Raw genomic sequence first — 19,847 nt, 5'->3', positions numbered from 1 at the left:
TGGTTACCCTACGAATACATCCCTGGCGGAATAAGTTTAACGGAGTATGCACCGATTTTATAAAATATTTACTGTTGATACACTATCCATACATACGAGTTTTACTTGGTGTATGCGAAAATTATTTATAACGGGTATACACTAGAATAATACGAAAATTTCTATGTATATATATTAGATACATAATAGGTAAACTTTGAATTTATGTAAAGTTCATTTAATATGTATATAAATTTTTCTAAGTATAAATACCTAGTATATTTAAAATTAAGTTAAGATTTATGCGGTATCTTATAAATAGTTATAAAAATAATATGAAGTATTGATATTGAGTATATAAATAGTTTTCTTTAGAATTACACGGTACTCATTTTATTTTTATACGTCGTTTACCGGCTTTTTACACTATATTTGTAAACATTTACTTCCAAATTACTATTATTTTCATTGTATATTCATACATGGTTCACTTTGTAATCACCGAAAATATATAGAACATTTATTTAGAGCTTACAAAATACTTAAAAAATGTATATGAGTGATTGATCAAGTGCTTATACTTGGTTTAAAAAATTTTTATCCCCGTAAAATGCAAATTACATCTCGCAATATTACCCTTTTATTCGTAAAACTACTACGTTGCATTCATTAGTATAGTATACATATATGTAAGCATAATTCGCATCACTACAATAATTATTCTTGTTTATAATTCAGGAACAGTAAGAAAAGGCATTTATAACAGTTTTTTAAAAATGATTTCAAATCTTTGAATCAAATTCTATTTGGATATGCATCATAAACACGATTTAAATGAACACGATAATACATAACGGTGAAGACTACATAAAAGAATTTAGAAAATTTAATTCTGACAATAATTACGATTAGTATAAAAAAAAAACTTAGAATTTTAACGGCCATTATCAAATTGTAGCGTTTGAAATCTGACGATAACAATCTTGGAATATCTACAATATTAATAAAAATACGAAGAACTTTAATGATAATAAATGATCTAGAACATCTGCAATATCAATATTAAACTCAGTCATACATTAAACATTTGGTATTCACTTGAAACGCTTAAAAAGTCATTAATTACAGTTATTATCAGATAATACTAAAAGTTTTGGCAGTAAGCATCACTTAATAACTTCAGAAACTTCATAATAACAGACTTAGTACATCAACAATAGTACTATCAATTTATACGAAATTATTAATACTGAAGTAAACCTTAGAATTATATGAGTATTAAAAATAAGTAAGCATCGTAACAATGATAACTGGGCTAGAACATCTACAATATTAATATTAAATTCAGTAATGAATACCGTATGTTTAATATGTTGTATTATACATAATAAGTTCAATATGAGTAATATTTATACTAAAAAAAATTATTACAGAAATTAATTCAATATTTCTTCACATTTCTGAAGGAAAATAAGGATGAATTTCAAACTTCAATTCGAATATAGAAAAAAATATATATTCATTTTTCAAAAATGTAATATGTACTCTTATGGAGCCGGGTAGGAATTTAGCATGGCTGGGTACTTGAGGTGATCCTTAAAATGAACACAGCATTGAACTTCTATACACGTCTCGTTTCTCCGGCGATGTTCGGACCCAACCAAGGTCCGATTATAGGACCAATTCGAGTATCTTATTATTTTAAGTTCCATAAATATTTAACCAAGTATTTTTTGTTTTATTTAAGTGTCGTAATAATCAATTGGATAAAGTAATTCCAATTCCGACACTCAATTTTGAATTAATATCAGGCACGGTGTATGAAATAAATTACTTATTTCCATAAGAAAATACTTATTTTTCTTTAAATATTCTCGTAGTTAAATAAATTTCTAAATTGAACATTTTCCACTCGCCCCGAAATACACAAGGTTTAACTTAAACATTCAATATTATAATAATTATTATAATATTTATATGTGAACAACTAGAACCCAAGGGATTATTAATAATCCTCTGGGTTCTATTTGTACATATTAAAAGATAAAATTGAAATAGTGAGTTTCCTATTTCATAGAAAAAAAAACATGATTAATATCAAAAAAATTAGAATTATGAAAATTAACGACTTAATTTATATAAATGGAGTTTTCTAAATTACTGCAGTTTGTATACGATGAATTAATTAGTTTTGTACTTGTCCTTGAATAATTAAATAATTTCAATGAGTATTTTTTATTCAAAAATTTATATACTTCATAGCTATTGTTGTATTCAAGTTAAAGAAAAGATTGATTAATTAATTAATTGAATTTGAATTGAGTATTTTTTTGTTTTGAATTAAGGATTTTTTTCTCTCAGTGTAATTAAAAATAATATAGAAGAAACCAAAAAAAAAACACCAGGACAAGTTTTTTTTTAAGAAAAAATAATTTTTAAAATTGCAAGAGCAAAAAGTTTACAGTTGACTATTCTTTTTGACCACAAAACGTGTCAAATGTTTAGACTTTAATTGTTTATACTACCACCTTTTTCATTAATAATATCGATGTTAATGTGACTTTTTTTTGTTGTTAACACCCGAGTCGAATTTTAAACTTTATTCTATACTGATTGGATCACTTCTAGTACTTTAAAAATTATGACATATCTTCAAAGTAATTATTAGGTCAATTACGTTAAAGTGAAAATTATATATTATAGCTGACGATAAAGAAATTATTATAACTGCACTCAAAAAATTGTTTGGTTGATATTACCTATAAATTTTTAGTTATTATGAAATAGTTATCTTAACCCTTTTTTTTATTTTAGAATACTGAAAATTAAGTCTTCTTAAAAAAAACACAGTTAGTTATCATAACTAAAAAAGTTTAAATCAAAATTTTTGTAATCAGTACTATATTTTTATTACCATAAGTCGATAGTCATTTTGACTAGGCTTCTATTGTAATATAAACCAGAAACATTTGGTTTATATATATTTTAACATTATAAGTTATAATATAACTTATAAGTTATTATATAACTTATAAGTTCTTTTCTATAGTATTTAAAAAAGGAAGTCACTATAAAATGTATTTGTAAATACATGTCTATATATATACATATACTTATGAATAACAGTTTACACTGTTATAACTCCTCAGCTATAGCCCACCACACATGCAAGCGTTTCAGCATGTATGCGCTCGTAGCACGCCTAGGCACTCGTAGCGCGCCAAGGCGCTCTATGCGCGCGCTAGCGCTTACAAGACGCGGCGTCGAAATGCCTGCATATGTGGTAGCTCTATATCTGTAATCTTTAATTTTACGTGTATTTACTATAGTTGTATATATCATCTCCTTTATTACATATCTTATTATCTCATATACTTAATAAGTAAAAATAATAGTGTAGAACGGAACCTTTATTTTATTTCACCTAGGATTTATAAGATTTTAAGATCAACAATAAGTGCGAGTGAGAAAGGTAGTGGAGATAGAAAATAAATCGAGAGGAATAAAACACAAATCCCACTGTGTTATATTTCTATGATGATTCTTTCTCGAACTAAATTCTTGAAAAAAAAATTCGTTGACTTCGTTTCAAGTCACACCATTATAATATTTATAAACAGTGTTTGTTATGATTCTTGAGTCCGTGCGGACTGGTGTGCTTTACCATGGTCAAGTACACTGGTTTTAGTATATATTCATTTTTTTTCGTGGAATCGTATCATCGATTGACACATACTCACACTTGTAAAGCTATAAGAAAAATATACATAAACAAAGAAGTAAAACACACATTAAATTTTACTAACACATCTAAAACCTAATGTTTCGCACGTTCGTCGTATAATTAGAGACGCTGCATCTTAAGTGTTAACATCGTTACGCACGATATTAGTGTCTTTTTAGTTTTTCTAAAAGCATTCAGGTGTTATCTCTTGCAATTTCTGAGTGATAATTGTGATCAAACAGTGTAATTACTTATTATTAATAGTGTAGTTATTATTATTGTTCATTGGTGATAAATATGGAGGATACCTTTGTTGCGGATCATTTGAAAGAGTGGGGCTTAGAACAACTGACTGAAGAATTTGATCGTAAGTAACATTTTTGATTAATATTTAATGCTTTATTCTTTAAAAGTAAAAATATAAGTGAATATTACAATAAATAACTTCTGGTAGATAATGTCTTTAAAGTGGAAAAAGAATTACGTTATAAGTCTCACGTTGTAAAATTTTTTCTTTGTTCCAATTATTCTTTGTTAACCTATATTTAAACTGATTTATAATATTTAACCTATTTATGTAGAACAAAAAATTGATCGTGAAACTTTTTTGACTATTCCTGAAGTCTATTGCAAGTGAGCTCAAGTTAATTTCAATTAACTTTACTTAAAAAACAGAATCGATTAAAATTAACTTGCAAATAGTTTGTTATTATTATTTTTCTTCTACCCCCAGTTACCCCATGTATCGTTAAAAAAAAATCAAAAAAATGAATATCATTCATCGACTCAGCATTAAAAACTTTATCGATTGATGCTATTTAATTTTGCGATTTTTTTTTTATGTCACTTGGGGTGATTACTCTATACAATGCTGGTGATCACTTAGTTTTCTTTAAAGTCTTACAAATGCTGACCTTGTGATGTCAGCTATCCTTTCCTATATTTTGAATACATAAACATAACCCTCCTTGTCTATCCCATGGGTTTTGTTTACGTTGTGTTTCGTTTAGGCACGTTTATTATGATAAAATACTCGCAATGAGTGTGACAAGCGCTGACATATCGCTTTGTTTCTCTCACAGCAGTATCGTGCCCAAAGGGTGTTCAATATTTTCATTGTTTTGAATTTTTCCAACCTTTAGAGGTCAATAACTTTTTACCTGTTACAGGTAAGGTTGCGAAGATGCGGACTTTTTTATGTAAAATTGTAGCCGCTACAACTTTTGTTTAAAATATTTTTTCATATCTGTTATAGTTCTCGAAAAAAATGAGAACAAACATGAAAAAATGCATAAAAAAGCGTTTAAAGGGTGATTTCAACCCTTGCCCGGTGTCGGAGCTCACTTTTTTTTAGGGGAAACTAATTCTACATCCCCTACAAATAGTCTATTAAAATTTTGTCCATTTCAAGATTTCACGATTTAAAATCTAATATGACTGGACTAGATATACTATTTATTGATCTATTTATCACGAAAATAATGAAAAAAAATAAAATAAACAAAAAATAAAACGAACATGAATTTAATGAACATTTGATGTTCGATTATTATCCTGACCAAAAGACCTCGATCATCTGCTTTCAAACGATTGGTGTGTTTTAGTAACTCTTGCCCCACCACATTAGATTCCAATAGCTTTCTTAAGGCCTGTGAAAATTCATTTTAAAAATAAAAATTATTTTTCGGTTATTAAGGTGATAAATATAATTATCAATTTTTATCTTTCAAGTAAGCAATGATATTGGCGAACAAAAATTCATTAAGAAAATTATAGTAAAATAGGTTAGTCGGTAGAAAACAAAACAGTATTTTTACAAATTGACACAAATATACAAAATATTATAATAATCTAATTCATGTACCTGTCCATCAGATTCATTCGATGTATTGATTTTATTTTTATCTGATATATTAGTCTCTTTATTCGACCTTACATCAACCTCTTCATTGTTATCTTTATTTATATTACTTTCCAAAGAATTAGTATTCGTTGACGTTATAGGTATGGGGTCGTTTGGGGACTAATCATTATAAGACCTGATTTGATAATTTAATGATTAAAAAACTTTTTTTTAACTTGACTTTTTAAAAGTTTAACAGACTAGAAAATGATTTTAATCAATTTACTACATTCTACGTAATAAGAAATAATTATATTAAAGTGATTATTTTTTTCTCATACTACAATGCTAAATCTACAATGAAAAACTTATTTTCTATTGTCAAGTATAGCTATTTTTAATGAATAACACTCCATGTAGATTTTTTCTACCTTTAAAATTTTTCGATGATAATAAATGTATGTACAAATTGACAATAGATTATTTACAATTAATTTCATTTTTTAGAATAGTAAAAGAGGAGTTTATTTATTGGGCGGATCAGATTGTTGCTGTATTTCCTAATGAAAGACGTGAAACCTATTACATCCCATATGAGAAAGATGAAAGCTCAGCAGCTGGCAAACTTTATGATAAATTTACAAATTTGAAAAAAAAGCTGAATTCTATTAAACCATCAAGTACCAAGTCTACTGAAAAAGTCACAACCACCTTAGATAGATCAGATGTTGACAAATTAAATAATGTGTCTTTGGAGAATCATGGAGAAATTAAAGACTTGTGGATCAAGACTCATTTGTTTCGAAAGGTTGAACTGAAAGAAGTAGAGAGTACCAGTAGTTAGATTAAACTATATCCCATGTTAGCAGATCCTATTGGATCATCATTGGTAAATCATGTTTATTTTTATAATTAATAGAAAGTATACACAATATCAAATTACTATCAAATTATTTTTTAACAACAATATTATGTATACATACCTATTTATATTTATACACACGTATATACATAATTGATGATAATGATCTTAAAACGCTAATTATTTTTGTAACTATTTACAGATTAATTTGGATTTCATCAATTTACATAATTCTGTGGATGAAAATATTTTTATGAAGATTTGGCCTGAATTTAGTCATAAATTGATACAGATTGCTAAGAAAAAATCAGCTTGCAAAAATATCTTAAAAAATCTAGGTAACAATAGATTATTGATACTTAACTTGTGGTTTAAGCTTTTTTGGTAATTTTATGTACTACAGACATTTTCCTTCCCGAACTATAGATTCTGGAATATCAATTGACATCCGAAGCCTCATCATTTTTCCATATTTATTTCGACCAACTCAAGTTAAATCGGAATCAGGCAATAAGTGGACGCCCACGTACAAAGAGCAAGCTGACAGTTTTATTCTATTCATTGATGTAAGTATTACAACATCAATTTAAACTATATTTAAATTTATTACTATAAAAAGAAATATTAATTTTCTCTAAATTGAATTTTTTTTGAATTTATATTTTCATTAATCAGCATGCTTTTCTGATTATTTCTGCTGAAATTATTATTAGGTCGAATAATCTTTAAATCAATTTCTTTTTCAATTATTTCTTTTTTTTTGCTAATCTACATAAAAGTAAAGTTCAGTCATTTAAATTTATGGAAAACGTACATCTTTTCTAAAGTTATTTTTAGAAAATGTCACTCGAGTATGAGTTTACTATGATGCTAACTTCTAATTATTTTCTATGTTTAGCACATGAATGATCTTGAACGAAAATTGGAGGAGCGAGTAAAGTTACTACGGCAACATCGAAATTCATCCCAACCATTCATTGTCGCCGTGGGAAACCCAAAAAAAATAGAAGCTTGCTACGTAATCATAGAAACCGTAAAGTATAAGTTTCAAAATTTTTTCGCAGCGGTTGACATATGTTTTAAATCATTTTTTGCGCTCATTCTAAAATATCCAGTAGAATGTAATAAAATTTGGATTTTCATCGAACGCATTATTTATAGTCTTAATAAAAATTGTAAGAATCCGCCTGCTATCAGTTCATTGCTTTCTGATTTAGAATCAGTAAATACAGAAGCTCCTGAAGAAGAAGATTCTTCTGAATGAACTTAGTTCGTTTTATGTTTATATTAATAATTTAACCACGTAATCAATCGCTAAATTTTAGTAAACTGAGTTATACTTTTTTAGTTGTTTTGTTAAAAAATTGATTTTTTTTTTCAAGTTAAAATGAAAATTATTTGTGCTAAATGTGGTATTATTCTAGAAAATAAGCATTTAGAAGAACATATGAAGTTTACTCATGGTATTTTAGCTGGTTTTGCATATTCTTGTCCTGATGATACGTGTGGTAGAAATTTTAGTACTGCGAAGACATTAACTAATCATGCCCGAAGATTAAATCATATGTTATCGATTGAAAAGAAATGTGTAGTTCAGAAAAATTTACCTGTATTTACATCTACTTGTACAACACAATTTATAGATAATATTGATTCTATGTTTTTGCAAAACGGACATGATTTAGATGTAGAAAACTTCCCTGAAATTTAAAAAAAAAAAATTGATTTGCATAATGAGCTGTTGAATATAATATCTGCCTTATATGCAGACCCATTACTAACGCGAGTTCATATACAAAGATTTCTAGATTATTTTCAAAATTTTTTTGAAGACAGCTATGGAAAAATTTTAAAAGAGATTTGTTTAAAATATGTTAAAGATGAACTAGATAAAAGTGAAATTGAAAAAGAGTTTCAAGATTTGAAATTAATATTTGAACCATTTAATACAGAACATAAACGCATCAATCAACTTGTATCTCATAAAGGTTTAATAAGCAGAAGAAAAAGTATTAGGATATCGCGAAGTAAATAATAGATCAGGAATTTTAGAAAATATTAAAACTACTTGCCAATTTGTTCCTTTGCGTGATACTCTAAAAACATTTATTGAAATTCCTAATGTATTTAACATAATTAAAAATTCTATTAATTCTATAAATAACAGTTCCATATCAAACATAGTTCAATCACCTTAACGGAAAAAAACAAATAGATAGCATTGATGGAATTATTCTTCCTCTTTTTATTTATCAAGATGACTTTGAGACTGGAAATGCTCTTGGTTCTCGAGCAGCTATTCATAAATTGTCAGGTATATATGCCAATATAGCATGTTTACCTCCAAAATACTTTTCTAAATTAGATAATATTTTTCTGGTACAATTACATTATTCCAGTGATGCTCAATACTTAGGCAATAACTGCGTCTTTAAATATGTAATAGATGAATTGAATTACCTTTCAAATAATGGCATAATAATTGTTAATGAAGGTGAAGAAGTAGTTGTCAAATTTCAATTAGCAATGGTGTTAGGAGACAATTTAGGTTTAAATAATGTTTTAGGGTTTAGCAAAAGTTTCTCGGCTATATCGTATTGTAGATTCTGTAAAATGACGAAAAATATTTGCCAAAAATCTGTTGAAGAAAACACCGAGTTATTAAGGAATAAATCAAACTATGAAAATGATTTGTCAAAACAAGATCCTAAATCTACAGGTATCACTGAAAACTCAATTTTTAATTCTGTCAATAAATTTCATGTTTGTGAAAACTATTGTGTCGATGTAATGCACGACCTCTTAGAAGGTCTATGTAAAAATGATTTGGTAAATATTTTAAGTCATTTTATTGATAAAAAAATCTTTACATTAAAAACTTTAAATTATAAAATACAATGTTATAAATACCCTAGAAATTGCAATAAACCTTCAATAATAACACGTGAAAATTTAAAAGATAAAAAGTTGAGGATGAGTGCAGCTGAAATGATGACATTTACTGTTCATGCTGGTTTAATTTTTGGTGACTTGATACCTGATGATAATGATGAATACTGGGAACTTTATAAATTACTGCGACAAATTTTAGTTATTTGTTTAAAGTCAAAAATATCTAACAGTTTTAGTTATCTTTTAACTACTTTAATTGAAGAGCATCATAGTCTTTATTTAAAATTGTTTGGAGATCTTATACCAAAAGCTCATTTTTGTTTACATTATCCTCATATTATGAGATTAGTAGGACCTCCTCGAAATTTTTGGACAATGAGATTCGAAGGAAAGCATCGTATTTTTAAACAAGCTGCTAGAACAACATGTAACCGTCAAAATTTGTGTTTAACATTAGCTTCAAGACATCAGGAGCACTTAAATTATGCGTTTGAAAACGGTTCAGCTTTTAAGGAAACTTTTGATTATAAAAATTTAAACCATACAAAAATTTCTGAACAGTCTTTAAAAATAATTAGTGAAAAAATTTCAGGAGAGTTTTCTTTGGTAGCTCATATTGCACTTGGTAATGTTATGTATAAAATAAATACATTTATTATTGTTAGAATAGATGAACTGCCAGTTTTTGGGTGCATAAAAAATATTTTAATGTTAAATAATGCAAAGCCAGTAAAAACCAATGATTTTGAACTTATTGTTAAAGTATATGAAACTTTAGGAAGAAATGAGCATTTACAAACATATGTTATACCCCGGCTTGGTCAAACAACAATAGAGTTATTGAATTTTAACTCAATTATTCATTATGATCTGCCTCACGTTCCTTATGTAAATGTAACTAGCGAAATAAATATCGTTAATGATTAATATTTATATTAATAAATATAATATTATATAAATTAATTATAATTATATAAATATTAAATGTATATTTGGTTGTTCAGTGGAATAAAAAAAAAATTAAAAATACCATGTGAGAATAAAATATTTTTTCTAGCTAAATTTTTAGATTTTTTTTTAGTAACTTTTTAATGATTAAATTTAGTTACTAATACTCAAAATTATTTGGTATTTGTAACTATAAAATATTAATTATAAAAAGCTATAGTTATCGTAACTAAATGATTATAGTATGAACATTAGTTACGTCAACAATTTTTCTTGTCATCACAAGCTTTTTTTTTTAGTTATGATAACTAAAAAAATTTGTTTGATGCCGTATTTAACCAAAAATTTTGGTAATACTCTGGTAATAATAACCAAAAATTTTTTTCAGTGTGAACAAGAAAAGGATGATCAAAATGCTGATGAATGTAAAATAAATAATATCCCACAGAATAAAGGAACAACACAATATCCTTCTTTGCATTTAACTGATAATGTTGGATTGGAAATGAGTTTATTTCCTAAAAGCAATATTACAGTTAGAAATCACATACTTGCAGAGATCGCAATTGCAATAAAAAACAATACAAGTTACGAAGGTATTCTAGATAAGTTTCGATGGATGAGTGTATCTCATGATTACAACATTATTCCAACATCTAAAAGTGCTTTGTGGAAGTTATTAAGCCGTACCAATGATAGCTTCATTCATCATTACTATAATGGAATGTGTACAGGATATTTAGGTGTAAAATCACAAGCAACACAGGAAGTAACAATTGAATGTTCTGCGTGTGGGCCTAATAGACCAAATATTCATCTTCATTATTTTCTTTAAATGAGTATTTCAGCCCAAATTAAATATTTATTTGAAACTTCGGACATCGTTAAATCATTGCAATATAAGAAAAATAGAAATAAAAAGAATAAAAGCACCTGTGAAGATTTATTCGATGGTACGGAATATGAAGCATTATGTGCTGATAGGAATTTTTTAAATAGTAAATACAACTTTTTATTTATTTTAAATACCGATAGTTGTTAAGTTACCACTTCATCAAATACTTCAGTATGGCCAGTCTACCTTCAGTTCAACGAATTGCCTCCGTATCTGCGAAAAAAATACATGATACTAGCTGGAATATATGTCGATAAGAGTCACCCCTTAATGAATAGTTTTCTACGACCGATTATCGATGAAATGAAACAACTTTACAATAATGGAATTAAATGAAAACACTTGGATTCAGCTAAAATTCTTTCTAAGTTTATTGTTACTAACGTCAGTGTTGATTTACCTGCACGAGCGAGTTTAACGCGTATGACTCACTTTAATGGTAAAAATAGCTGCTTATATTGTTATTCCAAAGGGAAGTGGTATAGTCGGGGAAAATTTATTTTCGCAATGAAGGAAAATTATGGTGTATTGAGAACTCATTCAGAAATAATAATCGATATGAAACAGGCTCATAAAACAAAACAATCTATTCGTAGCATTAAAGGAATTTCTTGTTTAACAGTATTACCACTATTTAACTTGTGCAGTGGTGTTATAGTAGAGGGCATGCACTCAGTCTATTTAGGTGTTGTAAAACAATATACTCAATTATAGTTGGAAACCACTAATAGTGCGTACTATGTTGGAAATCCGCATAATAACGCTTTAATTGATCAGTATCTATTATTCATCAAACCTCCATCATAACGATCAAGAGCACCAAGATCTATTTCTACTTGGAAAAACTGGAAAGCATCGGAATGGAGGAATTGGCTGGGTTATGCCCCTATATGCTTAAAAGAAATTCTTCAAGACAAATATATTGAACATATAGCAAATTTAGCAGAAGCAATTCATTATCTAAATAATGATTCTATAACATGCGAACAATTAAACAAAGCTGAAAATTTGCTACAGAAGTACGTAAAAAAAATTTTGAATTATATTTTGGTGAAGGTTATATGACTCAAAACATACATCTAATGACACACATTATTCAAAATGTAATTGGGGTCCTATTTGGGCATATTCAGCATTTGGATGTGAATCATGGAATAGAAAAATTATTGATACTGTAACAAGTCCGCATTGTAGAGCAGAGCAAATTGCAACTCTTTTTCTAATGAATCGCTTCATTCACAGTACTGTTCGTGATTCTTCACCATCTGAAGAACTCCAGAATTTCATTAACAAATTGTTGAATATTACGAACAGTAGTACTGATAATGATACAGACGCGTACATCTTCGAATGAAGAAAAACAAATGCTACTAGATAAAGTATAAAAACCAGATAATTTAAATTTTTGTAGAAAAATAACTGTAAATAGTATTGAATTTGCCTGTAACGATGATGAGAACGAAACAAAATTCAGTAATAGTACCGTTTGCAATAGAGAAAATAATTTCGGAGAAATTTGTAATATCTTATTATTTGATCACAATGACACTGCAATTTATGTTTGTATTCTTAAATTATATGGAATAATAAGTAATAGCTTTAATACACAGTATATATTCCAAGTTAAGGAAACAAATAATCTCAAATATAATACAGAAATAAAATACTTAAAACCAGTTGTTAAAGTATGTAAATCAACAGAGACTTATGTATTTCCATTATCTAACTGCTGGAAGAGTGATTGATAATTGTAAAAAGTTCTATTTTTCATAATATTTTTATATCATACATAATTTTGTTTTCCTTAATTTCATGTATGTTTCAAATAAATAAAACTCAATGCAATGTATCTACGTAATGTCGTATCAATGGATCTGTAATATCCAATATGTTTATTTTAAGGTAATATAATATGTAATGTAGGAGAAAATGTTTTATGTATAGTAATGTATAGCAAATTTGTATTACTACTTTTCCTGAAAAATAAATTGAACCATTCCTATTCTGATGAATTAGTCGAAAAATTGTAAATATTAGGAATCGTTTTGGTCTCCCAGACTGTAACTTTTGGCCTTCGAACGATCTTTGAATAATTCGCTTGAATATAATGTTGATAAAAACCATTGACAAATGTCGTAGAAACTGCCAGAATAATTTTTGTACATACTTGGAGTATATTTAAATATTCCACTGTGCACATTTACCGGTTGCACAGTGATTATTCTTAGTTCATACTGTGTTTTTACGAGATAAATTTTGAGTATTGATTGTTTTTTCACGATGTAAATATTACAAATAGTTAATATTTATTAATAAATTGCTGTGGGTGCACTTTTAGTATCCACAGTATTTTTACGGTGTATATTCAAAATAATTGCAGTACATATTCTCGGTATGTATTTGTATAACTATGTATATATTTTTAATTTACACTATGTTCTTAAGGTATATACTTGTAATATATATTATTTTTTCATTATATATAACCCAAGTTCATATTGTGTTTTTTCGGTATAAAAATAAAATGAATACAATTTATACTCGAAATATATATAACGATATTACAGTGTAAAAACGAAAAATATATAGCTGTTCTGACTTGGTCTAAGGTACTCTATCGACGGCCTAACATTTTTCTCCCCACCGAATAATTAGATGACTCGAGGTTTCTCCTGCCAACTCGATTCTCGCCAATTAGACAACTCTAATTTATTCCTAGGCGTATACATCCCTTCTCTAAGGGCCTAGAAGCTTCGAGAACACAGACTTTTCGAGAAAAACGGTCTATATTTTTCGGTATTCGCCGGTTACTGCGAGTATTCGTACGTAGCTCGTACGCGGACGACTCTTGGGCATCATCGGACGATGCCAACCCACAGACAACTCGGTACGTGTGTAGTAGCAGAGAGCTCACGCAGTCGAACTCTCTAGTGAAAACCCAGACAACTCCTCAGACATGGACTAACTCACCAGTTAATCATCTATAGTGATGATTATGAACTCATCAGGCAGTCTACCTCTTAGAAGACATCCTCAGGAAGCTCATGTTGGTCCGCATCAGCACCTTCTTACAAAAGGCGCGAATGATGTCGCTTTCGACGCCTCACGGCCTCATGGACAGACACACACACAAGATCCATACACGAACAACTCGCTTGTATCTGTGTGGCTGACGCCAACACAATAAAACTCAGACTACTCAAAAAAATCAGGCTACTCCTGGTGCAGAGACCAGTACAGGAAAACTTACAACTTTCCTGTGATCCTCTACTCATCAGTCAACTCATCAGTGAACTCTGTGTGAAATTTCCGTGAACTCAAGACTGTACAGACAATTCAAAGACTCTCTTATTGTTATTTTTCTGTTACTGTGATTTTAGTGTTTAATAAATCGTTAACTGTTACTGTTAAATAGTGTCAGCCAACTCATTTACACCGTTCAAAAGTCCCGACTGTTCTAGCATCCAAACATCCTAAAAAAAATACAGTCCACAAAGTCCCGACTTCTCACTCAGCCGACTCAAAGTCAGAACAATAGCATAATTAAAATATATATTTTAGATAAATAATTCTCGTGCACACGGAGTATACTCTAAACTTATATTTGATTTACCGTAATACGGTATATACACGGAGTTTATTCAAAATATACTGGAAGTAACTGATTCCGCTAGGGATGTCTTAAGAAAATTAGTACCATTGATAGAGGATAGGAATGTATAAATTTTTCTATGGATAAATTAGAATTTTATATGCATTCATAGGATTTTTCTGCTCGAAACATTACATCTCGGAAATAATATTACTTTCTTTGGTCAAATGGCCTCCTCCACCCTTTATAGCCATCCCTTACCTAACTATAAATCTCGTATTCCAAGTATAATGAAAATCATTCTGATTTTCGAAATAGTTTCATTATTTATTACACCATTTTGATTATCAAACAATCTATGATAGCATGATTTTGCACATCTGTCGTAATTCAAAGTTTCAATCGTTGAATATGAGTACTTTTACAACTTTATTGAAGGTCTGAATTGTTTATTGTATAAAAAACGGAATGTAAGCGTGTTTACTGTTCGTTGGCCATCTTTTATACTTATGATTTAAATCATCGATTTTAACCCACTTCGAAGATGTATTTTCTTTTATCATACTGTAGAAATGACCTTGCGATAAAGACTTACCTTCATAGAATATAGCGCTCTTTACTAAAAAAAACAACAAATGGCCCAGTAGAAGACATTGTAATTTTACGTTGACATTCAGTTTAATGACGACATTTTGGACAAGTACTTTTTTCTTTTTGCCAATGAGAATAGGCGTTTCTCAGTAGACTGTTAATATTAGTTATACTTGAAGGAATCGGAAACAATAATCGGATAGTTTCTTCTGCGTACGAATTGACATAACTGCAAGTATTGCATCGATCCACATATTGTAAATGATTAGTGAATAGTTGTTGGATTTCATAATATTTTCTACATAAACAATTAAATAATAATAGAGGGTCTGTTTCTTCATTAGTATTGAAATGATTTCTAATATCTTCTAGCAGAATGGAAGTACTCTGGTACCTGTGATTATTTATATATATAAACAATATTTGTTTTGAAGGAGACTTAGAAGTATTAGTCAAATTTTTAAAAAGATTTGATGTCAAAATACAATAAATAATTGATTGCATAGTAGCATTTGCAAAAATACTTCTCCCATTATCGTTTTCTAATCCATTGACTGTAATTTCTCGATTATGGAATTTATGCTCTGCAAAATTATGACTACCATCAGAAATATCTGAGTTATTCACAGCCCATTGTAAATCAAGTACTTTCATGAGGCGTCTTCCGTTAAGTGCAACTTTTTCAAAAATTCTATTTTTATAAAAACATAATTTGTAACTATTTTAGCTGTTTTCTATGAATGCATAAGTGTATTTTTTGCTTTTCTATTATTTTGTCGAGTCCGTTTTTTATTTCTTGAAGACAGCGAAAAGTTTAACATATGCAACACGTGGGAAACATTCTTCATTTTTAAGAACATAGATGTCTCTTCTTTAGGCAAAAGAGAAGAAGACTTCACAAGGTTAACGTAAAAGAGAGTAATAACAATACGTAAGGTAAGAAAGAGGGCACTGTGAGAACCTCAACGTAAAAGTGAGTGACAAAAGACACATTTAGTAAGAGAGAATACATGACAGAACCCTCGATGAAGTAGAGTGAAACAGTGAGCGAAAAAATCTTGAATAACAAAAATATGGCTGTTTAGGGGCGTGGCTTATTTATAACTCCGTCAATAATTAACGAAAAGTTCTCGTGTAACGTTTGATCGGAAGCTTATGATATAAGATAACTACCTATTAAATATGAAAGCATAATATGTAGTAATTATAAAGATATTTGCATGTAAAGATGCGTTGATGACTGAGCGCCATGATACAAGAATTATACCATTGTGGCTTATGAAATGGATTGCAAAGAAACTCGTGTACCTTCCGAAATTGTCACTGATATGTCCAAATCACCCCAAAATTCCATATGTTTTGCATTTAATGGCTTGACTTATAAAAAATATTTATCGAATTGTTATAAAATTTTAAAAGGAAAACAAAGATTTACCAGAAATATATTTGCGGATTAATATTGCACATTTGATTTATTGGACGTCAAGGCTTAAATGTTTTTCAAATTGTATTGCAAACATAAAAGACTTTTATTTCAAGACAATTGGATAAATTAACACCATTCAAAATTTTTATGATTTGGAAGAAATGATGATATGTACTTTACGTGTATGTCAAAATGAATACAAGTGTAAAGTCCAAGAAAACTCCTGAGTTCACTTTTATTTTTCGGAATAGGCCAATTATTAATGGCAGAAATCTTTTCAGAACACCTCTTCCTTAATAGGACGAGCATTTCCAACATTAATGAAATGGTGTAAAATTTTACACTTCCCAATATCAAAAGAATTTTTTAAACAAGTATTTAAATTTTTCAATAATAATTATTTAAAACGTAAAACATTTTTCTTATCTAATAACTTTGAAGATCTATGAAACAAAACTACAATAAATTCAGGGAGATCATTTAAATCAAGAGAAATTTTATTAATTGAAACAACTTTACCATTAGCAAGGAATTTTTAATGAAGAATTTCCAGAAATTTACCAAACAAACCTGATTTAACTGAGAAATCTATTTCCAAAATACATTCTTCATAAATTTGAGCAAAAACAACCTTTAAACTAATTTTAATGTTTGAAATCTTAATTTCCACAGTCTCGAAAAAATCGAAATCAAATTTATCACTAGAAATTGTAAATATCAGTGCTCTGCAGTGGTCTAGGTGCGACCGGAAAGGTCCACACGACCAACTTCCCAGTGGTAAAAATGAAAAAACACCTTGAATAGAACCCATTTCAACTTGTTTATAACCGATTTCATTATTATAAACAAAAAAAGTATGTTTCCATTTATGTCATACGGTTGGTAACATTTTTTTAGTAAAAGAAAAAAATATGCGTTAAAAGTACTCATATATATAGTATAGATCCCTATTTTCATTATTTATAACAATTTAAAACTTTTCATTTAAATATTACCATGATCAATAATCGTTTGTTGGTAACAATGTTCAATTGTTATGGACACAATATCATATTATTAATAATTATTGACTCTTATAGCGTCTTTAATGCTGTTTTCTCTATCCTGACACGAGTTCAACATTCTTTCATAGGTGAGTTTGTTTTTTAAAATTTTTTTTTGGAATTTATAAATTGCGAAATTCAGGTCGTTTTCCACTTTTGCTAGTTTTTTCGTTCTGCGAAAAAAAATGGCTGGACCGATTATGCTGAACATCTAATCAGTTATAAGTTACATAATTACAGTCAAAGCTCGATGTAGTCAACCCAAAAAATCTTGTCACTTTCAATGTAGTCACCATTCTCCTCCAATGCTTTTTAATCGCACTCTCATTACAAATATATCTATCTCTGTCTATCAGATGTTTTTCTCTGCGCATTAACATGCGCAAAGAGTCAAATATAGATAGATCGGACTTTGACTGTATTCATCGAATGCAATTGGTCCCACATCGATATGATTTTTTGTTCTCGAGATAATCGACCAGGGAAATTCCGAACGAACGTACGCACATACGCTCATGCGTACATACACACACACACAGACGTCCACTGGAAAACGATCGTATTTGGCTCTGGGGACCTTAAAACATAGAGATATGTCAAAATTCGGGATTCGCCAAATTGGACCCATTACTGTAACTTTCCACTGGGAAGTTAAAAACAGAGAGAGAAGAATTTTTCGTTCTCGTAAACTTCTCATTAAAAAGAGAAGAATTAACAACCGTAATGTCAGCAGCAGTATCAACTAACATATTACATATTTTACCATTAATTTCATTTTCGAGTATGAGTAAAGGTTTAAATGAAGAATCCAAATCTTGAAGAATCTTCGAAGCACCAACTGAATTATGATTTAATTCTGACGAAATTTTTTTTTTGGAAGAATTTTCACTTGAAGAATTACCAATATTTTAAGCATTATTTCCCAAACTGGCTTGAACAGCTTAAAGAACTTGATAATTATTTCTCAAATGACCTTTCTATTCACAAACCCAATATTGAAAACCTTGAGAAGAATTTTCATTATTAAATTTCCTGAAATTTTTTTAGAAAAATTCGAATTATTATTACTATTTCGGAAATTCTAAAATCATTATTATTATAATTTTTATTAATAAATTGTTAATTCAAATTTGAATTTTTATTATCTTTATGATCATTTTTTTTATATATATGATCATCTTCAACATCTTTGGTTTCGAAACATAATTTATCAATCGACTCCAATTCAACAGCCCGTTGAGTCGCTGATTGAAGAAATTCTAACCTTTCTGACCGTAAAGAGTATTGCAATTTTGGATTATTTAATCCTGCAATAAACTGTAATCCCAATCGTTGAGCTTCACTGAAACGATTTCCTAGAGATTTCGATAACACACTAAAATTTCTTAAATCATCTATGCTCAAGTTTTTAAAATTTTTTGATCTTTGTCCTTCGAACAGGACACTAAAATTGAAGCTTTAACTTCATTCAACCAATTATGTAATCAAGCGATGGTCTCAAATTGACGTAAATAAGATTCTCGCGTCTGAGAACCATCGTATTTTGCCGGTTTCGCAAAAGACAACGAGTTTTCGACGGAAGACGATGAGACCGATTCAATTAAATTTGGATTTAAATTTAAAGAATTATTAGGATTAACAATTTCTGAAGAATTATTTGGAATTGTTTCAACATTCATCGATTATTACTATTATTATCTTGCGATTTGTCAAAGGTGTCTGGCCAGGGACTCTAGGGCTCCGACCCACCTGGGGCCTGACCAGACGGGATTATCCTGCAGGCACCCGACTCCATCAGGTTTAAGGGTGAGCCGGGGCTGCAGCCGTTCAGTCAAAATTTTTCACAAACGTCTCAGGATACGGAGAGAACCAAGGATGACCGCTTCCTGCATACGAGCCGCGAGAATCTCAGCCTGACTACGGCAGACTGGTATTGTTCGGAGCTCTGTCAGAAAGCGGTCCCTCATCCTTCCGAGGGCGCTAATCACTAGGACTATCACGTGCGCTGTGTATTCGTGATAGACATTTCTCATGACCTCCATGAGCTCTCTG

At 29.3% G+C, this 19,847-nt stretch overlaps 1 protein-coding gene across 1 annotated transcript; it reads left to right on the top strand.

Moving 5' to 3' along the window:
* The first annotated feature begins 3,425 nt into the window (after positions 1-3,425).
* LOC118070361 (uncharacterized) lies at positions 3,426-10,300 on the top strand. The gene is made up of 5 exons (XM_035088913.1): positions 3,426-4,070; positions 6,054-6,435; positions 6,611-6,746; positions 6,835-6,974; positions 7,307-10,300. The coding sequence occupies exon 5, from the start codon at positions 8,935-8,937 to the stop codon at positions 10,225-10,227; it is 1,293 nt and encodes a 430-aa protein (XP_034944804.1). The 5' UTR covers positions 3,426-4,070; positions 6,054-6,435; positions 6,611-6,746; positions 6,835-6,974; positions 7,307-8,934; the 3' UTR covers positions 10,228-10,300.
* The last annotated feature ends 9,547 nt before the right edge of the window (positions 10,301-19,847 follow it).

The sequence above is a fragment of the Chelonus insularis genome, unplaced genomic scaffold (genome assembly GCF_013357705.1).
Source record: "Chelonus insularis isolate UGA/USDA-ARS -01 unplaced genomic scaffold, ASM1335770v1 contig_56_pilon, whole genome shotgun sequence".
In the NCBI taxonomy this organism is placed as follows: Eukaryota; Metazoa; Arthropoda; class Insecta; order Hymenoptera; family Braconidae; genus Chelonus; species Chelonus insularis.
The sequence above is the reverse complement of the archived record's forward strand: the minus strand, read 5'-3'. Positions and strand labels throughout refer to the sequence as shown.

What these genes read in the sequence shown, in the direction of transcription:
- LOC118070361 (XM_035088913.1), top strand. Translation starts at nt 8,935, where the DNA reads ATGGTGTTAGGAGACAATTTAGGTTTAAATAATGTTTTAGGGTTTAGC.